This window comes from Panthera tigris, chromosome C1 (genome assembly GCF_018350195.1).
Source record: "Panthera tigris isolate Pti1 chromosome C1, P.tigris_Pti1_mat1.1, whole genome shotgun sequence".
NCBI classification, from domain to species: domain Eukaryota; kingdom Metazoa; phylum Chordata; class Mammalia; order Carnivora; family Felidae; genus Panthera; species Panthera tigris.
The window spans coordinates 11,700,821-11,726,883 of record NC_056667.1 but is presented as its reverse complement, the minus strand read 5'-3'; the positions used below and the strand labels follow the sequence as shown (position 1 = coordinate 11,726,883).

General features: G+C 56.4%; 1 protein-coding gene across 1 annotated transcript; it reads left to right on the top strand.

Annotated features, from left to right (window-relative positions):
- Positions 1 to 4,282: 4,282 nt before the first annotated feature.
- On the top strand, positions 4,283 to 14,078 carry ARHGEF19 (Rho guanine nucleotide exchange factor 19). Its single transcript, XM_042997050.1, has 15 exons — positions 4,283 to 4,697; positions 5,113 to 5,394; positions 5,556 to 5,664; positions 5,741 to 5,817; positions 6,126 to 6,388; positions 7,167 to 7,327; positions 7,432 to 7,584; positions 7,886 to 8,015; positions 8,153 to 8,227; positions 8,395 to 8,484; positions 8,667 to 8,827; positions 10,838 to 10,996; positions 11,309 to 11,398; positions 12,996 to 13,099; positions 13,522 to 14,078. Exons 1-15 carry the CDS (start codon positions 4,283 to 4,285, stop codon positions 13,677 to 13,679), a joined length of 2,427 nt encoding a protein of 808 aa, XP_042852984.1. The 3' UTR covers positions 13,680 to 14,078.
- The last annotated feature ends 11,985 nt before the right edge of the window (positions 14,079 to 26,063 follow it).

Sequence of the window (26,063 nt, the reverse complement as noted above, 5' to 3'; positions counted from 1 at the left end):
GAGAGGGTCAGCAGAGGGGGGACTGCAGAGTTCTCAGGGTCCCTGAGGAGTCCAAGGCTCGGGAGGTTCTCTGTGAAGCCCCTCCACTCCCAGCGTGTCTCATGTTTGGGAAGCTCCAGAAAAGGGGGTGACATGTTTCCCAGGAGGAAAAGCAGTGCTTCCCCCATCTTTAGGACATCGGTCTAGGGTCCTTCGGAGCCTCTCCGGGGCATAGGACTCCTATTGTTCCAGCCCCCCTCTAGTACCCCAGACTGGCCAAACCGGTTCTAGGGAAGGGGGGCGGGGAGCAGGCACGTTGAGACAGCCGTCTGCCCGCCTGCGAGGTTCCCTCCGCCTTCGCCTCCCCCCTCCCCGCCCCACACAATACCCAGGAGCTTGCACTGCCTGGCTCGGGGGGCCATGCCGACATCGCCCCCTGAGGACCCGGCTACAACCCCAGAGCCCCCAGGTGGTCTGGAGCCCTGGACCGTGTCGGAGGCTGGACGGAGCTCCCTGGCTGAGGTAGGGCCCCACCCTGCTGCCTGCAGCCCCACCCCTCCCGTCAGTCGTTCCAGAGTGAGTCCTTTGTGCTGCTTGCCTGGTCTCTGATCCTGGCTCCCACCCACTTATGGCCTCCTGGGGCTCCACAGCCCGTTTGGCCTAGATCCCCTTTCCAGCCACGACCTGCCACTTGGCTTTGTCCCTTGAGGGGCAGAGGGGCTGTGGCAGGGCCCTACTGCTCTGGGCATCGGGACAAGGGGCACCAGGGAGGGAGCAGGGAAGACCCGGGCACAGGAAGCCAGAGGTGCTCTCCCTGGACCGTGTAGTATTCAGAGACCCTCTCTGCCAGCCTTGCCAAGTGGGCCTATTGTCTGTGTGATTAGCAGTGCCCACTGATGGGACCCTCCCTGGCCCCTGCCCATCCTTCTCCGCCTGCAGAGACACTCATGATGACACAGGTCTCCTAGAGGGGGCAGCCAGGAGGGCCCTTATGTGCTACTTTACAGATGGGGACACTTGAGGCCCAGAAACAGGCTGTGACTTGCCTAAGGCCACACAGCCAGTCAGGGTCAACACTGGGCTTGAACTCTGGCAGGGGCTTTCCCCTGTGGGTTCCAGAATGACTGTTGGCACTAGAGTATCCTGTGATCATGTCTGGGGCAGGGAATGTCCCTGCTACTTGGGGCCAGTTCTCTTCCTGTGGCTTTTTCCTCCCCTCCTTCCCACTCCTCCCCCCCCCCCCCCCCCCCCGCCAGCAGAGATGAGCTACACATAATATGAACAGAGCTCTACTCCTCCTTGGTCCCCCAGCACTGAGACTGAGTGGGCCACATCTTTGGAAGGCCACAGCGCTGGTATCTCAGCCTGTGTATCCCCTGGTATCCCAGGGTCATTCCCATTGCCCTTTGGTCTGGACAGAGGTGGAGGCTGACTCACTCCTGACTTCCTCCCCCAGGGACCTACCTCCAGCCTGTCTCTCCAGAAAGCCTTCTACCGCCTTCCCTCAGCATTCACCCAGCCTTCTCCTCTAAGTCTTTAATACACGGGTGCTCCTGCCCCAAGGCTTCCATGTTTTTGCCCATTTATCCCTGTAACTCAGAAGGGTGTAGTGGATGTGTGCTCCCTGCCTTCCAGGAGCTTCCAAAATCCAAGTGGAGAGGCTCACCCAGAATGCAAGGGAATAGAATACTGTGAGTCCTTACAGAAGCAAGTAGGACTTCTATGTTGAGGACTTCAGATTCCTGGAGAGAAAGAGACCTCTCTGGTGGGCAGTGGTCTCGTGCCTCATTCCACATGCTCCTACAAAGAAGAGTGGGTCTCATCCTCACTGCCTCACTTTCCCCATCTGTGTGATGGGGGCAGTCAAGCCACCTGCCTGACTAGAGAAAGACTAATCACAATACTCAGTAGAATGACTATCAACTACAAAGCTCCCACTGTGTGCTAGCCGCATTGTACATGCTATCACGCATTCTCGTATTCGTGTTTTATTATTTTTTTTTAACATTTATTCATTTTTGAGAGTGAGAGAGAACATGAGCAGGGGAGGGGCAGAGAGAGAGGGAGACACAGAATCTGAAGCAGGCTCCAGGCTCTGAGCTGTCAGCACAGAGCCCGACGCGGGGCTCGAACTCACGGACTGCGAGATCATGACCTGAGCTGAAGTCAGACGCTCAACCGACTGAGCCACCCAGGCGCCCCTCACATTCGTGTTTTAAAGTTGGCACGACTAGCCTATCTACCGGATGAGGAAACAGAGATGTGCTCAGATGGACAGAGGTTTAAGGTACAAGCTAAAGCTGTGCCTGTGGGGAGGGCCTGGACCCTTAGGAGTAACTGTCTCTTAGGAGCAGCCCCACCCCGCCCCACGCAGGGACTGAAGAGAGCAGGGGAGCAGTTGGGCGCCTGTGCAGAGTGGTCCCCCACTGGGTCTTCTTCCATCCCTCTCTCCCAAGGTCACTGACACTGTCACTGTTCCTCTCAGGTCAAGATTTTCTCCCTCTCTATGTTTACCGGGTCCCTGGGTATTTCGGCTGGAACAGTTTGTCATTACTTCCTCCAGGAAGCCTTCCTGGAATGCTCAGGGCAAGTTGAGCGCCGATGGTTCCTCTGCCTGGGCTCCTGCCAACCCAGATTGTAACTGTTTTCAGTTTTAACTCCCTCACTGGACTGGCAACCCCGCGGGGCACAAAACATTTGTTCATCTGTCTCCCTGGGTTTCTCTGTGCTTCTCATCTGTCTCTGAGTATCTGGTCTGCGAAATTTTCGGTGTCTCTGTCTGTCCGTCTCCATCTCTGGGTCCCTGAATGTCTTGGCGTCTGTGGTTTTCTGGGTTTGAGTCTTTTGGGGTCTCCATTCCGAGATGCTGCCTAAGGGGTCTCTGTATCTCTGGGTCCCTATCTCTGTCTCTGTCCTCTGGGTCTCCTTGCCCTGCCAGGCTGGGCACTGCTCCTCTGGCCTGAGGGGGCCCCTGGGGGGGGGTCCATCCTGCCCCGCCTGCCCACAGTGAGGCCAGGCTAGGGTAGGCCCCCGCCCAGCCCGCTGCCTGCACCCTCCCTCCCTACCGCTTGCCTCACCACAGGGTTTGATGAATCAAACTCTTTGTCTGGGTGGGATCTCCCCCAGCCAGCTGGGCAGAGAGAGGGCTTCCCCTGCCGGAGCAGAGCAACATCAGCAGAGGCCCTCGGCTGGAGAGGTGAGGGGGCTGCAGGAGGGCAGCCAGAGGAGGGCAACGGGGGAAGGGCTGTGGGGGCCGCGATCCCTCAATCAATAGGCCTGTCCCGAGGCTCCGGCAGACTCCTTGGCATGACATCCTGCCCAGAGAGGACCCGGTCAGCTGGCTTGATCCCGGGGGCTGGGAGCTGGGGCAGGGAAGGACCCCTTCTCTCGCCCCAAGCCGGGGAGCGGGGACATCTCCCTGCCCTTCTCCTGGGAGGGCCTAGCCTGATCTGGGTGGTGGCCCGCCTGCCAGTCCGTGACCCTCCCAGCCAGCTTGGCAGGGTGTGGGCACCACTCAGCGTTGAAGGCTGTAACTCTGGGCACGGGAGAGGAGGTTGGGTAACACCAAGGCAAGGACGTCTGGGCCCGTGTGTTTGTGTCTGGATCCTGGTGTGTGAGTGTGAATGGAACAGGAGTGAGAGCTCGAGTGGATACACAAGTATCTGATGGGTCGGCATGTGTGTCTGTGTGTGTGTATGAGAGAGAGAGAGAGAGTCTGTGTGAATGTATGTAGCTGGGTGAAAAGTGTGTGAATGTGAGAGCCTGTGGGCGTGAAATGTCTGAGCGTATCTGTGAAAGTGTGTATGTCCGTGCGTGTCCTGGGAAGAAGGCGTGTGTGCAAGTCCACGGAACATACGTGTGTTTGTGTGACAGCGTAGGTACCTGTGTGTCTGAGCCTGGGTCAGCGAGAGCTGGAAGCGTGCGAGGCGGTTAAAAGCGCAGCCTCAGAAGCTACGCTGCCTGGCTTTGAGCCCTGGCTTCACCACATACCAAAGGACCTCTGTGCCTCGCTCTCCTCACCTATAAAATGGGGACGATAATAGCGTCCGCTCAGGGTTGTTGTGCAAATGCAATAATGTATCCAAAGCACTTGGCCCGCCCTTCGGTAAGTGTCAAATGAGTAGGAGCTTCAGCGCGAGCTATCGCCGTGCAGTCGGCTGTGTGGCTGGTACAGCTGTGGGTACACAAGGGTTTGTCCAGGCCTCCGAGACAAAGGTGGCTTGCTGGCCAGCCCTGCTGTTCCGTGCCCGCCTCTGATACCTTTTCCCCTACAGGTCCAGGTGGGTGGCAGAGCAAAGGAGGCATGGACTGTGGGCCACCTGCCACCCTCCAGTCCCACCTGGCCGGGCCACGTGGCACTGCCCGCCGCCCAGTAGCCGTGTGCCAGCAGGAGAGTCTGTCCTTTGCAGAGTTGCCCACCCTGCAGCCCCCGAGCCCTGTGTGTCTGGATCTCTTCCCCGTCGGCCCAGAGGAGCTGCAGGCTCCTGGCAGCCGCTGGTCCCTGGGGACCCCTGCTCCTCTCCAAGGGCTGCTATGGCCACCATCCCCAGGAGTCTCAGACAGCGAGATCTCCACCGGTGGGGGAATGCGGCCCAGCAGGGCTGGCAGCTGGCCACACTGTCCCAGTGCCCAGCCCCCAGCTCTGGAGGGACCCTGGAGTCCCCAGCACCCACAGCCACAGCGCCGGGCCAGCCACGGCTCAGAGAAGAAGTCAGCCTGTGAGTCACTCTGGGTGGTGGCCCAGTGGGGCAGATAGGGGAGAGGCTGGGTGGTTCTTTCGGGACTCTTAAGCCCCTGAGTTCTCCAAACAGGCAGGACAAGTGGTAGATTTTAGTGGTAAGGGAAGGAACTGGAGCTCAGGGAGGACAAGTGACTTGTCGGATGTTGCACAGCAAATGAGCGGCTGCCCTGGGCTCCTTGGCCCCTTGCCCACTGCAGTCAGGCACTGTGCTCTCTCTACCCCTCTTGCTGATCCCATTTTTTTTGGGGGGGACCACATCCTGGCAAAAACATTGGCCTTTCCCTGAGGCGTGTCCTTCAGACGCTCAGGGCCACAGGGTAGCAGCAGGCAGGAGTAGAGAGAGCGCCCAGTGGATGGATGCCAGCCTGTGCTCTCACCCCACTTGCCTGCAGGGCGCAAGATGCGGGTGTACCAGCGTGAAGAGCTCCCTGGCAGCCCTGAGGCCCATGCCGTCTTCCTGGAGCCTGGCCAGGCAGCAGAGCAAGCCCTGAGCACAGAGGAGCCTAGGCCCCTGGAGCTGTCTGGGCCCTCCCGGTTAGGCCTGGAGGGGCCTGAGCGGAGGCGCTTCTCGGCCTCTGAATTGATGACCCGGCTGCACTCTTCCCTGCGCCTGGGGCGGAATTCAGCAGCCAGGGTGCCGACCCCAGGGTCAGGCACTGGAGCAGCTCGGGAAGGTACCAGCTTCTCCCCTGGGCCCTAAGAGCAGGCCATGAGCCAGATGCAGCAGGGGCCCCGGCCCACACCTGAGACTGGGTGCTGGACAGCTGGAGGATGGCACCCCAGGTGCCCAGCGCCATTCTTGGAGCCACCCGCCCTCAGCTCTCGCTCTCTCCAGGGAAGGCGTCCGGAAGGGAGTCGCGCGGTGTAGAGACGAGGGCGGACGGTACGGCGATGCCAGCCCCTGTTGAGCTGAGCGGCGGCCATAGCGGCTGGCCCGAGCCCAGGTACCATCTCCTACTTCGAGCTCGGCCCGAGGAGGGGTGCAGGCGAAGAAGGGCCCTGACACCGTCCCTTTCTTAGGCTGGACGCGCAGGAAGAGCTGGCTCTGGGTTCCAGGAGCGCCAGCGAGCGGCGCCAGTCCCGGTTTCTCCTTAACAGTACGTGGGAGGAAGGGCTGGGGGCCCGGGGGGTTGGGGGAGTTCGGAGGTTGGGATCTTGCGAGAGAGGGAGGGAAATGAATGTCAGCAGCAAGCACGCGGCGGCTGGCACGCGGGGGGCGCGCCAGCCGCGTTGACGGAACGGATGAGGGAGGGAGGGAGGGAGTGCGTGCGCGAGGCTACCGTGTCCCGCGACCCGAACCTTCCGAAAGGCGCGCTTAGGGAGGCGGGCTCTCGGGGAGCCGGGCGGGAGCCGGGCGGGGCAGGCGGGCGCCCCACGGCCCTCCCCCGCCCCTCTCCCCGCCCAGCGGTCCTCTACCAGGAATACAGCGACGTGGCCAGCGCCCGCGAACTGCGGCGGCAGCAGCGCGAGGAGGAGGGCCCGGGGGACGAGGCGGAGGGCGCGGAGGAGGGGCCCGGGCCGCCGCGCGCCAACCTCTCCCCGAGCAGCTCCTTCCGGGCGCAGCGCTCGGCGCGAGGCTCCACCTTCTCGCTGTGGCAGGACATCCCCGACGTGCGCGGCAGCGGCGTCCTGGCCACGCTGAGCCTGCGCGACTGCAAGCTGCAGGAGGTGGGCGCCGGGGGTCGGCGGGGCGGGGTGGGCGGGGCTGCCCGCCGGGGAGGTGGTGCTGGGGCCCGCGGGGGGCGGGGCCGGGAGGACGCGGTCCCGGGACTCGGCGGGGCCCTGGGGTACCCGGCCAGTGGGGCTGCGACCGGCGGGAGGTGGGCAGGGGCCTCAGCGGGGAAGGCGGGGCCACAAGGGGGCGGGGCCGGCGGGACCGTCCATGGGAAAGGTGGGTGCCGGGGGACCTGACAGGGTGGGCCGGCTGCCGGCGGGCTGGGAGCGGGGCGGGAGGCGAGGGCGGCAGCCGGACGAAGGGGTGGGGTGAGGGGCGGAGTCAGGCCGGGCGGGCCGAGGTGGGATCGAGAAAGCGAGGACAGGGGAGGGGCAGAGCCCTCGGGAGGGAAAACGCGTGGTGCGCGAGCGACTCTGCTGGCCTGGGACCGGGGGCGGGGCTAAACGCAGGGCTCCCCGCGGAGGGGCGGGGCCACTAGGGCCCGGCCCAATGGGTGGAGCCAGGGACTCAGTCAAGGTCTTCGGTTGGGTTTGAACACTTGCGCGCGGCTGGAGGTGGGTCCCCTGAACCCGCCTGCCCCCAGGTATTCGGAGGTGGGGCTAGAAAAGGGGCGGGGACACGGGGGGTGCGGCGTCTAACGCGGTGGTGGCCAGGGCTGGCGCAGCCTGGGGTGGGGGGCGAAGGGGCAAGGAGGGGGAGGAGGGCGGGAGGGAAGTGAGGTCAGGGATGGGCCGTTCCGGCTCTTTCAACCCCGCGTCCACCCACACTCAGGCCAAGTTCGAGCTGATCACGTCCGAGGCCTCATACATCCACAGCCTGTCGGTGGCCGTGGGCCACTTCTTGGGCTCTGCTGAACTGAGCGAATGTCTAGGGGTGCAAGACAAGCAGTGGCTCTTCTCCAAACTGCCTGAGGTCAAGAGCACCAGCGAGAGGTGAGGGAGTGGTCCGGTCAGGGGTGTGGCGGGGGCGGCGGAGGGGGGGCCCAGGTCTGGCTCTCTCCTTGGCCCTGACCCTGACCCCTCGCCGGACCCCTCAGGTTCCTGCAGGACCTGGAGCAGCGGCTAGAGGCCGATGTCCTGCGCTTCAGCGTGTGCGACATTGTGTTGCGCCACTGCCCAGCCTTCCGCCGAGTCTACCTGCCCTACGTCACCAACCAGGCCTACCAGGAGCGCACCTACCAGCGCCTGCTGTAGGGCGGGAGGCTCTGAAGGGCGGGGGAGGAGGCGGGGAGGGGGGAAGGAGGGAGGGTAAGAGGGGGGTCTTAGGCGGGAGGGGGTACCGAGGACTGGGTGAGGAAGGGTGACCTGGGAGGGGAGCAGGTCCTGAACAGGCCTCTCTGTCGAGGATGAGGTTAGATCCAAGCGCCAGAGGCAGGAGGGATGTGCTGAGAAGGCACCTGAAAAACCAAGGTGGTGGCTGGGGTCATGGATCCTGGCCGTTCGAGGGACCGAGAACCCATCCGTGACTCCAACCCCCTCCCCATCTTTCAGTCTGGAGAATCCCAAGTTCCCTGGCATACTGGCTCGCCTGGAGGAGTCTCCCGTATGCCAGCGTCTGCCCCTCACCTCCTTCCTCATCCTGCCATTTCAGAGGATCACCCGCCTCAAGATGCTCGTGGAGGTACCTAGAGGGCTACAGCGAGGGCCGCGTGAGGAAAATGGTGCTGTGCCCTCCACAGCCCCTCCGGGTACCCACGGGTGGGCAGGGTTATAGGTGGAGGTCATGGCCTGCCTCACTGCACCGACCCCACCCTCCAGAACATCCTGAAGAGGACAGCACAGGGCTCAGAAGATGAAGACGTGGCCACCAAAGCCTTCAATGCGCTCAAGGAGGTGAGCTCGGCTCCCGAGGGCCTCCCCCAAACACCCGCATATCTCTGAATGAGCCCCCCGCCATCAGAGCTTCTGGTCCCCAGGAGGGGGTCTGAGGCTGGGCTCTGGGAGCCGGGGTTGGGTGGGGGGTGGGGGGGCTGCAGGTGACCCACCCACGGCCTCCCCAGCTGGTGCAAGAGTGCAATGCCAGTGTGCAGTCCATGAAGAGGACAGAGGAGCTCATCCACCTGAGCAAGAAGATCCACTTTGAGGGCAAGGTTCGTGTCCGCAGCTGGGGGGATGGGGTCCACAAAGGGGCAAGTCTTGTTCCCTTCCCCCCTGGGCACTGGGAGCCAGTTCATCACTGCCCACCCCCTCCCATTCCCTGTTCTGTGCTCTTTGCCCTGCTGTCCTGGGCCTGACCTGCCCTCCCCCTTGCCTCTTCCTTCCTTCCTTCCAGATCTTCCCACTGATCTCTCAGGCCCGCTGGCTGGTTCGGCACGGGGAGCTGGTGGAACTGGCACCGCTGCCCGCGGCACCCCCTGCCAAGCTGAAGCTGTCCAGCAAGGCAGTCTACCTGCACCTCTTCAATGACTGCTTGCTGCTCTCCCGGCGGAAGGAGTGAGTCTGGGCAGGGTGGGGGGAAGGAGACTGGAGCCAGGCTCTCTTCTTGCCCACCAGTGGGCTCACAACCACGGCCACCATTGGGCTCAAGAACCACAGGTCAGACTGGGCTGCCCAGGCACCCCGAGCCTTGCAGACTCCCCCAGGAAAGGCAGAGATGTGAGGCAAGTCCATTCCATTTTCCAGACCTAAGAACCAAGGGCTGGACTGTATGTGGAGGACTGGACGCTACTCTGAACCTAAGCCAAGTAGAGCAGAGATTAAGAGCTCGATCCTGGAGCCCCCGCTCCGCCCAGAGTCTTGATGGTGATGGCCAACATTCACTGAGTCTGTGCCAGGCATGCTGTGTGGATTATTCTCTGTACTTCTTTAAACATCTCCCTGGAAAGTAGGCTCCCTTATTATTCTCAAGATCGCGTAGCTAGCGAAGTACAGGAGCCAGGAGGCCGGGTCTGTCTGATGTCGGATCCCGGGCTCTTAACCGTTGTATTATCCTGTCTTCCATCTGTAAGACAGAGACTACCAGGTAGGGAGATTCAGTGTCGTAATAATACGTGGAAAGGCCACAGCACAGTACCTGGCACATGGTGAACGCTCAGCATTAGCTGTGAGTGGTAAGTTTGGGATGAGTGAGAAGACTTTCCGAGGGAGGTAAGCCTTAAGGCTGGATGCGATGAAGAATGGACTCCTTGCACTATGGGCAGGGTTCGTTCCTGATTCATTCATTCACTCATTCATTCAGATGTCCCCGAACCCCTATTCTCTCCCGGGCCCTTTTGGGTGCCAGGGACATAAAGCTGAATGAGACTTGTTTTCTGCTTACAGGAGCTCTCAGAACAATTCAAATACATCCTGGTAACCACCTGGTTAGGGTTTTGATGGAAAGCATCCCCTGGCCTGGGGTGAGAATCAGTAAAGCTTCAAAGAGGAAGGGACACCTGAGCTGGGTTTTGAAGCATAAATAGGACTTTGCCAGGTAGAGGAGGAGTTTGGGAGGATATATAGCAAAGTCACAGTGAGGCGTAACGGCAGATTGTGTTCAGGGGATGATGAAGCCTGCTCTGGCTGGGTTTGCAGAGGGGAAGGGCAGGAGAAGGAAGCTGGGGTGTTGAAAGTCATAGTGCAGAGGTGGGGCGTCCTGAGGGCCATGGGGAGTGTGGAGAGTGAAACAGATGAGTGACATCTTACTCCCGGCCAATTTGGGGGATGGACTGGAAGGGGAGAGACCAGAAGCTGTGGCAGTTGTCCCCAGGTGACAATAGATGCTTCGGAACTGGTGGGGGGGGGGGGGGCTTGTGGTAAGTGGATTCCAGGAACAATAGGGAGTTAGATAGGATGGAGCTGCTGGCTGGGTGTGCAGGGAGAGGGAGGGAAGAGGCAGGGAGAGGGAGGCAAGGGGTGCGAATGACGGTTGAGTTTCCCCCTGGGCACCCTGAAGGAGTATTTCCCCGGAATGGGGAACAGTGAAACGATCCGGTTTGGAGCGAGGCATACTGACTTCGGTTTCGATGGGTTGAGAAGAAGGAATCCGTGGGACATCCTTGACCCACCCACCTGCCCCTTCTTCCCACGAGTGTTTGTTGAACCCACACTGTGGGCCAGGCGGGGCGAAGCACTGGGATAGAGTGGGGCAAACAAGAGACAAAGTTCAGGTTCTACACCAGTGAGAGAGGCAGACCCTACACAGGGCAGGGTCTCCTCCGAGTGGCTGTCCGTGGGCTCTTTAGAACAGGGACCCACGGGAGAGGCGCAGAGAGAACTTGGACGCTCGCCTGGGGCAGCGACCGGCTTTTGTCACCTCCACTTCCGTCAGGGAGCCGGCAGGAACGGGGTCCCCGTTCCCTGTGGGGACGGTGCTGGCTGTCGGGGAGGTGATGTCTTGCACAGCCAAGTTTCCTTGGGGAGGGAGCCGGAGTTCTCCTTCGGATCAGAACTCACCTGTCCTGAGGGTGGGGCTGGGAGCCTGGGGATGAGCCAGGCTGACCTCACCTCCCCGGGGCCCTGCAGGCTGGGGAAATTCGCCGTGTTCGTCCATGCCAAGATGGCCGAGCTCCAGGTGAAGGATCTGAGCCTCAAGCTCCAGGGCATCCCCGGCCACGTGTTCCTCCTGCAGCTCCTCCACGGGCAACACGCGAAGCACCAGTTCCTGCTGAGGGCCCGGACGGAGTGAGTGGGCCTGGGTGTGGGGAGAGAGGACCCCTAGGAGGGCACGAGGCCTTTGACCTCTGGCTGCGGGACGGTGGCCTGAGGCAGGACACGGGCGGAGCTGGCGTCCGGGGTGGGGGGGCTTCTGGGCCCGCTCTGTCCTTAGGCTCAGAGCTGGGTGGGGCACAGGCTTGGGGACAGGGCTGTGGGGTGGGCCCTGGGGTGGGTCCTGAGTCTGGACATCATACCCGATTCTCCCAGCCCTGTTTCGCCACTCTGGCCCTGGGAGATTGCACTTTGCGCCTTGTGACAGCTCCGCCTCCCCCTCCCTAGAAGTGAGAAGCGGCGGTGGATCTCGGCCATGTGCCCCCCCAGCTCCCGGGAGGACAAGGAGGTCTTCAGCGAAGGCCAAGGTAGCAGCCCGCTGCACCCCCCGCCCCCCGCCCCCCCCCACTTCTAGGCCCACATCCCCCGGGGCTGGGTCCTTCCCTTTCCTCCAGCCCTGGTGCCATGTTGCCCGCAGGCCCAGCAGGGAGAGAGATCAGCTGACCCCGGGGCAGTGGGGGCGGCTGTGCAGAACCTTGAAGGAGGGGCGGGTTTTACAGGCGACAGGCCGACCTCCTCTCCCCCCCTCCCATCTCACCCCTACAGAAACCCACTTTACAAGCTAGAAAACAGGTTCAGAGGGGTAGAGTGACCTGTCCGAGTAGGTGGCGGAGCTGAGACGGGAACCCGGGTCTGTCTCCGTCTCTGCCCTAGTTGTAAAGAGGACAGGAACCGGCATGGCCAGGGGGTGGGGGGTGACGCAGAGGCTTCTCTCTGGGGTGTGAATGAGGCCGGTCAGCCAGAGTGCTGCCCAATCACAGAGGATCTTGAGGGAGCAGATACCAGGCAGCTACTGAAGGCTTTTGAGCAGGGGAGTTAGGGCTGAGCTAAGGAAGGGAGTGGAAGGGAACTCATTCCTACCCATACCTGCCATGTGTCAGGCCTGGTATTAGGGGCTTTTATATGCATTTACTTTACTTAATCCTCATGACAAGCCTGTTAAGTAGACTCTTCCCCCCCCCCTCTGCCCCCTCCCACATCTGAGAAAACAGGCTCAGAAATGTTAAGTAATTTGCCCAAGGTCAGGTAGCCCATGGGTAGCGGAGCTGGGATTCAAGCCAGGTCTGGCCCCAAAGTCTGTGGTTTTCCCAATACTGCCAGCCTGCCTGCTGTGGTAGAAGGAGCCTAGGGCCTAGACTGAAGCCGGTTCTCTGGGTTGGGCTAGGAGTCCTGTTTGGGCTGTGGGGTGAGCTTCCCGCAGCTTCCAGACAGTTGGTCAGGGAAAGCCCCTGAAGGATGAAGGGGGGCGGCCATGAAAAGATCTGGGGAAAAGCACTCCTGGGAGGAGAAGCAGCCAGTGCAAAGGCCCTGAGGCAGAAGGGAGTTCAGAATATTTGGGGAACAGCAGGGCAGCCGGTGTCGCTGAGCTTCATGAGCAAGGGGGAGAGGGGAGGAGGAGAGGAGGGGAGGCTAGCAAGAAGGCAATGCCATCCCATGCACGGCTTTGGAGGCTTGGGGAGGACTCTGGATTTTATCTTATTCGAAGAGGACTGGGAAGCCCTGGAGGGTTGTAACTGGGGGAGTGATGTGACTTGAAACCCAGTTGAGAAGGATGGATTAGAGAGAGCCCCAGAGAAGTAACAGGGGCCTATGAAGGGGCCATTACCGTTTTGTGGGGGGGGGGTATCTGGGGGCAGTTGGACATCGGCCTGGAGGTCAGCATCAAGGTGTCAGATTGAGCTGGGGAGGCGAGAGCCCTGGGCACAGAAGCAATAAGCGAAGCCGGGAGGGGCTGGATTCGCCTAGGGCTTGTGTTTCGGGTAAGAGAGGAGAGTGGCCAGGGCGGGCAGAGGGAGGTGCAGAGGAAATGAAGCCGCAGTGGCCACCCTCCTACCCCTTTGCTTCCTCCTCCTACCCCTCCCTGCCCCCTCTTACATTCCCCTGGGGGCTCCCTCACTCTCCCCTGGGCTGTCAGACCGCCCCAGGTTCAGTGTGTCAGGACATACAAGGCACTGCAGCCAGATGAGCTGACCCTGGAAAAGACTGACATCCTGGCAGTGAGGACCCAAACCAGCGACGGTGAGAAGGGCCTCCTGGGAAGGCCTCCCTGATGGGGCTTGGGTGGGTAGGAGGTCGCTAGATGGCTAAGATATCACAGGAGAAGCTTGTGCAAGTGTTGATCAACCACAGCATGCAGGAATCAAGTTAGACAAGAGGAGGAACTTCCTGCTCATAAAGGTGTAGGATTTGGAGTGACTGATGGGGGGAGAGTGGGAAATACCCTTCGTAGAGGATGTCGGGAAAAACAGGTCAGAAGTTCATCTGCAAGGCTGCCAGAGGCAGGGTCCTTCCTGGAGCTGGGAGATGCTGGGATGATGTCACCTCGGCCCCGGGGGTGCAGACAAGGCTTGCATCAGGGCCTAGGCGTTCCCTTGCAGACCTGGCCCTGGTGTCCCTTCGATGCCACTCACGGATGCTGCTCCTGGCCTGTGTGCCTGTAGGCTGGCTGGAGGGGGTCCGCCTGGCAGATGGTGAGAAGGGGTGGGTGCCCCAGGCCTACGTGGAAGAGATCAGCAGCCTCAGTGCCCGCCTTCGAAACCTCCGGGAGAAGAAGCGGATCACAAGTGCCACCAGCAAAGTGGGGGAGCCCCCCGTGTGATGGGCAGCCGCGGCCTGGGGCATCATGCCCGCCTCCTGGACAGGTCTGGAGGGACCTGTTGTGTCCCATGCCCCAGGCCATCGCGGCTGCGCCTTGGCCTGGCATCGAGAGTATAGCCTGTCTTCGTGTTCCTTAAAGTCCACGCTTTGGGGCCAATGCCGGTTTCTTCCTCTGGCATAGGGACTGCACAGGTGACATATGACAAGGACTTGGGGCCCCTTCCCTTCACCCTGCCAGACTCTTAGTCCCTCTGGCAGGGGCCTGGCTCTGGTGCTGTTGGGTGCTGGGACTTGTATGTATATATGTATATATTATCTGGGATCTTCTGGCCACAGCCTGCATGGGCCCTGGTTGCTGTGGCTTTTCTGTAAATAAACTCCCATGATGCCTTTGCTTGGAGTCTGTGAGCTGTCTGATGCTGCCCCCACCCCCCCACCCCTTGCCCCACTTCCCCAACTAAAGGTCGGGGGGGGGGGGTCTCTGGCTGCGTCTCAGTGGGGATTTGCCTTTCCATGGAGTTCACATCTTTTAAAAAAATTTTTTAACATTTATTCATTTTTGAGAGACAGAGAGAAACAGAGCGCGAATGGGGGAGAGGCAGAGAGAGAGGGGGACACAGAGTCCGAAGCAGGCTGCAGGCTCCGAGCTGTCAGCACAGAGCCCGACACGGGGCTCGAACCCACGGACTGTGAGATCATGACCTGAGCCAAAGTCAGGTGCTTAACCAACTGAGCCACCCAGGAGCCCCCATAGAGTTCACCTCTTAACCAGAGGAGGGTGACAGCAGGGCTGTGGATGAATTAGACTACTTTTGACTGCAATTGACAAAATTTCAGATTCAAATAGGCTTAGAGATTAAAGAAAATTTATTAGTTCTTGTGTTTGTTTCTTATAGCTTTCTGTAACAAATGATCACAAGTTAGGTGACTTAAAACAACAGAAATTTATGCTCTGACTGTCCTGGAGGCTAGAGATCTGAAGTTGGTGTCATTGGGCCAAAATCCAGGTGTTGGCAGGGCTGTCCCCTGTCCTGCAGTGGGTGTGTGCTCCAGGGGAGAATTGTCCCTTGTCTGTTCCAGCTCTGGTGGGTACCAGCTTTCCTTGGCTTGTGGCCACACCGCTCCAGTCTCTGCCTCTGTGGTCACATTGCCTTCTCCTCTGTGTGTTTCTGTCAAATCTCCCTCTGCCTCCCAAGTATAAGGATACATGTGATTGCGTTTGGGGTCCGCCCAGATAATCTATCTCATAATCCTTAACTCAAATCCCACCTGAAAAATCTATCCCCCACCTTGTGGGGCACCTTGGTGACTCGGTTGATTAAGCATCTGACTTGAGCTCAGGTCGTGATCTCACGGTTCCTGAGTTTGAGCCTGCATTGGGCTCTCTGCTGTAAGCACAGAGCCCACTTTGGATCCTCTCTCTCTGCCTCTCCCCTGCTCTCTCTCTCTCTCTCAGAAATAAATAAACATTTAAAAAAATCTATTCCACGCCCCCTTGTTTATCATATAAGATAACATTCATAAGATCCAGGGATTAGGATGTAGATAATCTCTTAGGGGACCATTTCTCAGCCTACCACAGTTCTCATAACTAAGAAGTCTATAGGCAGGTTGGGCTTCAGGTAAGGTTTGATGTCACTGAGGACCCAGCTCTTTCCATTTTTCTACTCTGCGGTCCTTGGTATTGTCTTCATCCTAAGGCTTCCAGGAGCTTCTTCACTCACATCCAACACGGGAGGAGGGAATTGTCTTTGTCCCAGCGTTCCAAGTCAAAGTCCTGGGATGCTTTTTGATGAGACCAGCTTGGATCATGTGGCTACCTCTAGGCTGATCACAGTGGCCAGGGGGGTGATGTGTGTTGACAGACCTAGCTTAGGTCATGTGTTTTATGCCTGGAGCCAGGTTGGGGAGTTATCTTTCCTGGAACCCCATGGATTCCCAAGTGGAGTTTGATGGCTCCTGCACAGGAGTGGTAGCTGCTGGGGAGGCCAATGTTCATGGAAACCCAAATCACCCGAGAGAGTAGAAGTACCTGGGAATGAGCTTGGAGATGTGAGCACACGTGGGGGGACCAGAGCCTCCTCATCCCTCAAAAGGAGGCCGTGGGGCAAAGAAACTATGAGCCAGGGTGGTCCTAGAAGACAAACGTGGGCAGATGGGGAGAACCTCAGACCCATGAAGAAGGTTTTGGGGATGACCTTCTAACATGAGGTGGTGTAGGGGCGCCTGGGTGTGGCTCAGTCGGTTAAGCGTCCGACTTCAGCTCAGGTCATGATCTCACAGTTCGTGGGTTCGAGCCCCGTGTCAGGCTCTGTGCTGACAGCTCAGAGCCTGGAGCCTACTTCGATGCTGTGTCTCCCTCTCTCTCTGTCCCTCACCTGCTCACACTCTGTCTCTCTCTCTCTCTCAAAAATGAATGAACATTAAAAAAAAAGGTTAACATGAGGTGGTGTGGAGAGGGTGGAGTGTATGGGCTAAGGAGGCAAACACATTTGCATTTGAATCCTGGTTCAGACATTTATACCCAAGAGGTTATTTTTTTTTAATTTAATTTAATTTAATTTTATTTTATTTTATTTTATATTTTATATTATTTTATTTTATATTTTATATTTTATTATATTATTTTATTTTATTTTATATTTTATTTTATATTTTATATTTTATTTTATATTTTATATTTTATTTTATTTTATTTTATATTTTATATTATATTATTTTATATTTTATATTTTATTTTATTTTATTTTATTTTATATTTTATATTATATTATTTTATTTTATTTTATATTTTATTTTATTTTATATTTTATATATTTTATTTTATTTTATATTATTTTATTTTATATTTTATATTATATTATATTATTTTATTTTATATTTTATATTTTATATTATATTATTTTATTTTATATTTTATTTTATTTTATATTTTATTTTATTTTATATTTTATATATTTTATTTTATTTTATTTTATATTTTATATTATTTTATTTTATATTTTATATTATATTATTTTATTTTATTTTATATTTTATATTATATTATTTTATTTTATTTTATATTTTATTTTATATTTTATATATTTTATTTTATTTTATTTTATATTTTATATTATTTTATTTTATATTTTATATATTATATTATTTTATTTTATTTTTTATTTTATTTTATTTTATTTTATTTTAATTTTATTCTATTTTATTTTATTTTATTTTATTTTATTTTATTTTATTTTATTTTATTTTATTTTATTTTATTTTATAGAAAGCATGTGTGAGTGGGGGAGAGGAGCAAAGGGAGAGAGAGACAATCTTAAGGAGGCTCCACGCTCAGCACAGAGTCCCATGTGGGGCTTTAATCTCATGACCTTGGGATCATGGCCCGAGCCGAAATCAAGAGTCAGATGCTCAACCGACAGAGCCACCCAGGTGCCCCAATCCGTATGATTTTTTTTTTTTTTAATAAAATAAAGCCTTTACTTTGGAATAATTGTAGATCCACAGAAAAGTTTCAGAGATGGTCCAGAGAGTTCCGTGTGCCCCTTTCCCCGTTTCCCCTGCTGTGAACATCTGACATTACCATGGTACAGTTGTCAAAACTAAGACACCAACTTCGGTACATGGCTATTAACTGAACTCCAGATCTTATTCGGATTTCACCAGCTTTCCCACTAATGTCCTTCTGGTCCAGGATCCAGTCCAGGATCTCACGTGGCACATGGTCCTCATGGCTCCTTGGTGTCGTCTGGTCTACACCACTTTCTCCATCTTTCCTTGGTTTCCATGACCTTAACAATTTTTTTTTAATTATTTTTTTTAACTTTTTTTTTTAATGTTTATTTCTTTTTGAGACAGAGAGAGACAGAGCATGAATGGGGGAGGGTCAGGGAGAGGGAGACACAGAATCCGAAACAGGCTCCGGGCTCTGAGCTGCCAGCACAGAGCCCGACGCGGGGCTCGGACTCACGGACCGCGAGATCGTGACCTGAGCCGAAGTCGGCCGCTTAACCGACTGAGCCACCCAGGCGCCCCATCCATGACCTTAATTTTAAGGAGTCCTGGTCAGAATTTTGTCAAACTGTCCCTCTAGTTGGGTTTATCTGATGTTTTTCTTATGACTGGGCAGAAGTTACGGGTTTGAGGGAAGAATACCTCCGAGGCAGAGTGCCCTTCTCGTCACATGATCTCAGGAGGCACATCATGTCCACGTGACTTAGTCCTGGTGATTTAACTTTGACTGTATGGTTAGGCTGGTGCCTGCTAGGCTTTCCCACCGTGAAGTTACTATTTTCCCCCTTTCCTTTTTTTGTTTTTTTTTTTTTTAAGATTTTTAAAATTTAAATTAAAAAATTTTTAAGTTTATTTAGAGAGAGAGAGAGTATACAAGCAGGGGGAAGGGGCAGCGGGAGAGAGAGAGAGAATCTCAAGCAGGCTCCACACTGTCGGCGCAGAGCCCAATGCAGGGCTCGAACTCCCGAACCGTGAGATCGTGACCTGAGCCCAAATCAAGAGTCAGACGCTTAACTGACTGAGCCACCCAGGCGCCCTGATTTTTATTTTCTCTATTTTAATGTTAATTTATTTTGAGAGAGAGAGTGTGAAAGGGGCAAGGGCAGAGAGAGAGGGAGACAGAGGATCAGAAGCAGGCTCCGTGCTGATAGCAGAGAGCCCGATGTGGGGCCCGAACCCACAAACCGTGAGATCGTGACCTGAGCCTGAAGTTAAATGCTTAACCAACTGAGCCACCCAGGCGCCCTGATTTTATTTTTTTCAGTAATCTCTATACCCAACATGGGGCTGGAACCCCAACCCCGAAATTAAGAGCCACACACTCTACGGACTAAGCCAGGCAGGCACCCCTGTTTTCCCTTTCCATACTCTGTTCTTTGGAAGCAAGTGCAACCCACACTCAAGGCATGTTCCCGATTCCTGGTGGATATATCTACATGTATTATTTGGGGTTCTTCTGTAAGGAAGATTTGTTCCTTTTCCCTACTTATGTAATCAGTCATTTATTATAAAGGCATGTACCTATGCTTTTATTCATCTTTCCTTTGAGTTATAATTAAATACTAAGCTATGTATTTTATTGTTCGAATTGTTCCAACTTTGGCCATTGGGAGCTTTTTGGGCTAGGCTCCTGTGTCTGTTTGACACCCCCTTTTCCTCTTGTTTCTCGAGCACTGCCTTACTTCCTGGCACTATGAGATGCTCCGGGATCACCTTGTATTTACCTGCCTGAGTGCTAGAATCAGCCATTTCTCTAAGGAGTATAGTGTCTTCTATTGGAGAGTGGTATTTAGAAACCAAGATCTGGGCACTGCGTGTGCTCATTGCTATTGAGGTGTCACTGCTTCTAGGCCCTCCCATTGGACAGAGGTAGGAAATCTATCTATCTATCATCTATCTATCATCTGTCATCTCTCTCTCTCTCTATCATCTATCTATATCATGTGATTTTAAGTAAGATGCTTAATAACTCTAAGGCTCTGTTACCACATCTTCAAAATGGGGGTGGTGATAGTAATGCCTACTTCATGGAGTCTCTGTGAATCAACACGGTGCCTGGTCCATAAGAAGTTGCCAAAAATGATGGCTTCTATTGTGTCAGAGCTGCATAACCAGAGCGTGGGGGCCTTTGTGAGACGATCAGGCCTCTGTCCTTAAAGATTTAAGGAACTCCAGGAATGGGATTCCTGCATTGAGTAAGGACCAAAGGGCCTCTCTGCTTCTTCCAGTGCTGAATCTGCACTGGGAGAGCCAAGTTGGCACCAGACTGGCAAAGCGGAGGAAACAAATTCTCCTCATTCAACTTGCCCTGGCATATCTGGATTCTGGCTGACACCCAAGTCTGTGCTAGGCTGCTGGGGGCTGGGGTTGGGGGGTGGCGGCTGGCTTTGGGGCCATGCTGCCAGGCAGGGAGGCGAGGGCTGCACAAGACCCCACCAGGCCCACTTCTCTCGTTTGCCACCTACCCAGGAGGTAGATCCAGGCAAGGCATCTTGACGTAGCCCCTCTCTCCGTGGTATGTGCCTCTGCGTGGTAGGCCTGGCCTCGGTATCTGGCCTTGGCCAAAGACCTCGGGCCCTGCCCCTGCTTGCCGTGGGAGAGGGAGGAAGTTGGGATGGGTCTGGCAGGACAGATGGGGGCGGGCATGTCTGGGGTAGGGGTTTTGGCCCCTCAGGCTGTCTGCTCGGCCAGTGTCCAAGCCGCGTACCTTTGGGAGCCAATCTCAAGGCTTCCCGGAACCCCCTTCCCACCCAGGGGTCCATAAGAAGCCACCCAGGGCTGACCCCTTCTCTACAGTGACCGAGGGGATCCTGCTTTCCTCTGCCACTCCCGATAGATCCCAGGCTCCAAACTACTGTTTCAAAGATTTTATCCTCAAAGGAAACTGTTGAGAATAAAATTTATTCAATTGCTCATTTACAGGGCACGCTGAGGTTTCAGGGTTAACCAGGAGCCAAAGCTTCAGTCCCAGCAGGCACTAACCTTTGGGGCAGCAGCATGAAGGCCCACATCATGGAGATGGCCTCTTGTGTCTTTGTTGATTCTCTTCCCCCTTCTCTCCCTTCCTTTCCTTTCTTTCCTTCCCTTTCCTTTCCCTTCCTTCCTTCCTTCCTTCCTTCCTTCCTTCCTTCCTTCCTTCCTCTCTGTCTCTCTGTCTCTCCTTTCCAGTCCCCTTCACTCTCCTCTCTCATCTGTGTCTTCCATGGACGGGGGACAGGGGGCACAGAGGCACCCACTCTCTGTAAGAGATGAGACAGACAAGAGACCGGACACAATGCAGGGGGAGGCTTCCAGACAGACTCAAGAGTTGGTAAAAGTGGGGGCAGCAGGACCTCCCCTAAACTGTCGGCAGGGTACGAACTGACACAATACTTTGGACAATAGTTTGGCTGCATCTGCGAAGGCTGAGTACATGCCTACCCAGTGATCCGGCAAATCCACTCCTTTCTTTGGGTATGTACCCAACAGAAATGTGTACGCGTAGGCCCCGAAAGACACGAGCTAGAAGGTTCATAGCAGTCCTGTTCATTAATGACCAAAATGTGAGAAATGACCCAAAGGCTCACCAGTGGCAAAAGGGATAAGGTGTGGCCTATTCCCAAGGGAAACCCTGCAGAGTAATGAGAAGAAACCATCTGCAAGTCTGTGCCAGGACATAATCTGGACACAACGCGAGAAAAGCCGGACGCAAAGAGGACTCCTCAGATGGTTGTATTCGCGTAAAGTGCAAAAGCAGGCAGAACTCACTGAGGGTGTAGAGGTCAGGGTGGGGCTGTCCCCCTGGTGGGGGATGAGTCTGAGGATGCCCCTTACACAGGCTGCTCATTTGGGGGGACAGCTCATTGAGCTGCACACGTAAGGTCTGTGTCCCTGATGCCTCGGGGTGAAACTTCAACAGAAGCTTTACCCTGGTAGAGAAACCCTGGGGCTCTGGGTGGGCGAAAACAGCAGCAGCCAGCTCTCACAGGAGATCGGGATGGGCTTCCCGGAGGCAGGGCCCTCCAAGCTACATCTTGAGGGCTGCCGTGCAGATGGTCGGAATAGGATACGGCAGAGCAGAGACCCAGGATTTGCCCTCCTCTGGGAACTAGCAGTTTACAAAAGGTCTTTTCCAGTCAGGAAGAAAGAAGGAGTCTGTGGCTCAAGTCCCGGATCTGACCTTGACCTTGGCCTCCTCCTGCTCTGCTTCCCAAGGACCCTCACTCCAATATTTGATCTGGGCTTTGATGGAGAGTTGCCTTCCGATTCCAACAGTTTAGCTGTGAGCCAGAACCATCTGGGGGGGAATGACCCTTTTTGCCGATGAAGGAAGTTTGGTAAGAAAAGCCTATGGGACGTGGAGGTTCATCATGGGGACAGCAGCAGCGACGGGGCCTGTACCTGACACTCTCTGAGCACCGGCTGTGAGCCTGGGACCAGACGCTTTGCCATCAGTGACTCCAAGGATTTCCTCAACCACCTGTTCTGCAGGGCAGTGGGAGAGCGGGAGGAGGCGCTCTGTAAGCTGTCAAGTGCAGCGCCCTTGGACAAGGCCTAGAACTCTTCCATTAACCAATCAGCGGGTTGGGCAGCCCCGTGTGCACGGTGGGGGGGAGTTTGGGACCGGGGGATGGTGTTGAAACTGAACCCTGAATGATGCCACCGATGGGCCTGTTATTAGAGCAATGAGAGAATGCCAAGTATTTAATGACCACTTAGGCCCTGATATAAGGACTGTATGTCCATCTCCATATTCAGCGGGTATTGTTGAACCCATTTCACAGATTAGAACACGGACATTCAGAGAGAAAGGCAGTGTGTGCGTCCACACACTGGAGCCCCGTACAGGCTTGCCGCCCTGGCCATTTTCCAAGCTCGTTCCAACCCCAGGGCTTTTGCCCAGACCGTTCCCTCTTCCTGGGGCGTTCTCGGTCCCTTCCTCGGGTCTGGCTCCTTCTTGTTCCGGCCGTGACCCAAACGCTACCTCTTCTGGAGAACCTCCCTGATCACTCTCAAATATGTGGCCTCCCCACCTTCCCTCCTGCCACTCTGGGATTTCTCGTTTATTCACTTATTGACTTGCTCATTGTCACCTCCCTGTCGGACCAGGAGCTCTGTGGGGCAGGGACCTTGGCTTTGGCCTCAGGGCGGAATGCAGTGCCTGGCTCAGAGGGGAGGCTCAGCAAATGTTTCTAGAGGGGTCTGAGGGGATTTGAACCCAGCCCCACACGACTCCCGAGTTTGAGCCTTCACGCTCTGCTTCTCGGGTCCCATGCCAGGCCGATGAGCCACACGATGCCAGCGGGGCAGGGGGTGGGCCTGACCGGCCTCAGGCTGTGGGTGAGGCTGCCCCACCTGGGCTGAGGCTGTCCTGGGCACCAGGAGACCAGCTTGGCCACTCTTGGCGCCCTGACCTGGGGTTGAACCTGGGCTCAGCTCTCACTTCCTGTCCTCGAGGGACCCTTCCCCATTCCAGGGTTCCTCTCTCCAGGTCTCAAGTGTCCTCCCCAAACCGTGTATCCGACACTCCTTGGGCGGGGGGGGGAAGAGCAGAAGGAAAGGGGCTGAGCCACCAGCAGGAGGGACTCTCTGAGACGGTAGAGAACTTCTCGAGTGTGGGAACTGCGACGACTGGGCGGGTAGAGGAGGCGGAGTTATGGAATCTCCTGAGCAGCATGGAGAACAGGATGAACAGTCATCTGCTTGGGCGGGGTGCAGGGGGGTGGACGGGGTGACCTTTGGAAGCCACTCTCAAGCCCCCGGCTCATGAGCTGTCCTGAGGGCTGGGGACCTGGTTGGGAAGGAGGGGCGGGGGCAGCTGCTGGGCCTTGTGGGAGAAGGTGGAGAAAGAAGCTGACGGGGGCAGAGGCTGGGCCAGCTTTTTCAGACGAGGCCATAAGGATACGGGGGATGCTGAGGTGCTTTCTGGTTTGCAAAGAAGGGTGTGGGGCGCGAGTGCTGGGACTGGAGTCAGGCCAACCTGGCCCTGAGTCCTGCTTTACCACTTACAAGCCACGAGGCTCTAGGCAAGTGACTTCCCCTTTCTGAGAGCCTCAATCCCCTCATCTGGGAAACGGGAATAATAGTGCAGAGCAAAGGAGGGGACGCTTCAAAAGAGGACTTTACAAAAAAACATTATTCAAAAGGGAGGCGATGTCCTGCTGACTGGGCCAGTGTCGTGATCACAATGGCGCTATTATCGTTCTCGGGGCAACCTGTGCACCTGGCGTTGGGTCACTGAATCCTTATACAACAGCCCTGTGTTGTCACCCATTCTAGAGAGGAGAACTCTGAGGCTCAGGGAGGTGACTGGACTTGTCCAAGGTCACATAGCCAGTTGGAACCTGACTCGGGACTGAAATCCCCATCTGATTTCGGTCCAGTATCCTGCAGCCTGTGATTGGCGGAGAAGGCACTTTACAAACTGTAACGCGGTGAATATCCTCATCACCGTTTTCTTTTTTATGGTAATTGCTGTTTGTTACCCGCTTTCCCCTAGTGGACGCAGCGTCCTCCTCAGTCCCGCCACCGGGGGGCAGCAGAGCCCCGGGCTGGGACGCGGGGGTCCCGAGGGCGGTGCCCTGCCTACTCCTCCCGGCAGTTAGGGATGGGCCCACCTGAGGCTCCGCTGTGGGGGTGGGAGGGGAGGTTAGGGACGCGGGGCGGGCAGGGGTCAAGAGAGGGCACAGTCTCCGGAAAGTAGGAGCACGTGCCCAGCCCCGGTCTCAACTCTGAGAGGAAGAGGTCTGACGCGTAAGATGGCGGTTGGTTGTGCCTCCCCCTCCGTGAAGCCCCCAGTGCTGACTCCAGGGCTGGGTCCGGGCCGCCTCCTTCCCTGACAGCGACGCCTCCCGGGCATCAGCTGATCGCAGGGCCCGTCGCGGGCTCCCTGCTCCCGCTGGACAGTCGGCACCTTGAGAGCAGGGCTCTGATGCCTTCAGGGATCCGGGCACAGACGGGGTCACTGTGGGCTGCTTCAGGTTTATTGACTACACGTGTGGAGGTGTGTCCGCGCTGGGTCCAGAGTCCCTTCCCTCTGAGACTGCCCCGAAGGCACTGGAGGGCAGGGGAGGATTCCTCAGACTGAAAGATGCTTATCCCCAAAGGCTCTGGAGACTACCCCCTCGGGCCTGTGATGTCCCAGGCTTTATGCCGAGTTCTTGGCTACATAATGGGACAATAAAAATCCCTACCACCGGGTAGTAAATGTTGTTTGCCACTCCGTCAGCATCAATTTCCTCCTTTAACCCCTGTAACAGCCCTCTGAGCGGGTTCTATTCGTAGCATCCAGACTCTACAAAGGAGGAAAGGAAGGCTCAGAGAGGGGAAGTGACTTGCCTGAGGTCACACAGCAAATGAGAGGCAGAGCTTCTTTGAGCCCCGGCCCACGGGAAGCAGAGCCTACTCCCTGAAGCCCTTTCCTATAACCACCGCCTCCTTCCCAGCTCTGCAGCATTTCCTGGCTCGTGAAGCCTGTGCTTGTCCACCAGCCGCAGTTCTCAAGGCATCTCTGGGGGAGCGATGATGTTGAGATGCCCATAGCCTCTCTCTGCTCCGGGCCGGGCTTCAGCCCCTCTGCCTGGCCCCCCTGATGCCTCTGCCCTCCCTCTGTTTGCTCGTGCCCTGCTTGGGTGTGGGGATAATGCAGTTTGCAGTGGCCCGTCCCCTGATCCTGTTATCCCCTATAAGGCGTGACAAATGCTTCGATTGGCCCTGCCCGCCCCTGCCCCAGTCCCTCGTCTAGACTCCAGGTGAAGTGTTATGCCCCGCTCGGCGGTGGGATGCCTCAGACCTCATCCCTTTGTTTGGTGCCCCTTAAGCTGTGCCCCGTGGCAGAATGGCCCTGACATTCTCCAAAGAAAGAGGACACCAAATGATGTGACATCAACCTTGCTTTAACACCCGTCTACGCCTGCCCCTTTCAGGGTGGGGCGAAACAAGGCGCCGTAGAGGGCAGGTGTGGACGTGCCCTGGGACGCTGTACTGCTTGGCTGAGGTAGCGGCCAGCAGCACTGGTCACTCAAGGCCCTGGGGCACCCTGGACTCGGCCCCCACCACAGCCAGCTCTGACGGCTGGATCCGGTGGCTTTGCGGGCCCGAGGAGGCCGGCCAGAGCGCCTGGGGGGGGGGGGGGTGGCGGCAAATACACGCTGCATGCTGGTGAGGGAGCGGCAGCAGGACAGGGTGCCCACACCCCCTCTCTTTCCCAAACAGGTGCCTCCCTTCTGCGCTCCCCCACTGCGTCTGCAGTCTTCCAGGAAGAGGCCGATATAATCGCTGAGTTGGCTGATGGAGGCTGGTATCACCCTGGCGGCTCTACAGGATGAGCCTGCTGCTTCCAGGGCCCAGAAGGGCCTGCCCAAGAGCCCGGACCTGGCCGGGCTCCCGTTACCCGCCCTGTACTATTGTTCCTGCCGGGCACCTGGCCCTGCCCCTCGCACTCTCCTCCTCTCCCGCCCCACCCTCTGGCCCAAACATCACCTCATGCCCAGACCCAGCCCCTCTCCAGTTCCCCAGACGCCAGCCTTGCTCATCCCTGGGGCAGGATGGGGTGCCAGGACCCCCGGCAGTTGCCCACTCCCCACCCTCCACACACACACACCTCAAGCTTCATCAATGCCAGGTGCCCCGGTCTTGGTACAGGTTTGATTTCCAAAACCAGGTGTCTTGGCTGTGTGGCCTCGGGCAAGTCCCTTTACGTCTCTGAGCCTCGATTCCCATGCAAAGTGTCGTGCCCCCTGTGCCGTGCTGTTAAACCATAGAAAGTGGCCGGGCGGGGTACCCGGCACGCTGGAGGTGTTCAGGAAATGTGTTTCCGACTCTTCCCCAGCATGACCTGTTCTCCCGGGGCCTGTGGGAAAGAAAGAAGCTGTGGAATCTTCAGCTCGCCCAT

Coding starts and splice junctions, on each gene's coding strand:
- ARHGEF19 (XM_042997050.1), top strand. CDS start 4,283: ATGGACTGTGGGCCACCTGCCACCCTCCAGTCCCACCTGGCCGGGCCA. Junction 8,016..8,152: donor GCCTCAAGATGCTCGTGGAG/GTACCTAGAGGG, acceptor CCCACCCTCCAG/AACATCCTGAAGAGGACAGC. Junction 8,485..8,666: donor AGATCCACTTTGAGGGCAAG/GTTCGTGTCCGC, acceptor CCTTCCTTCCAG/ATCTTCCCACTGATCTCTCA.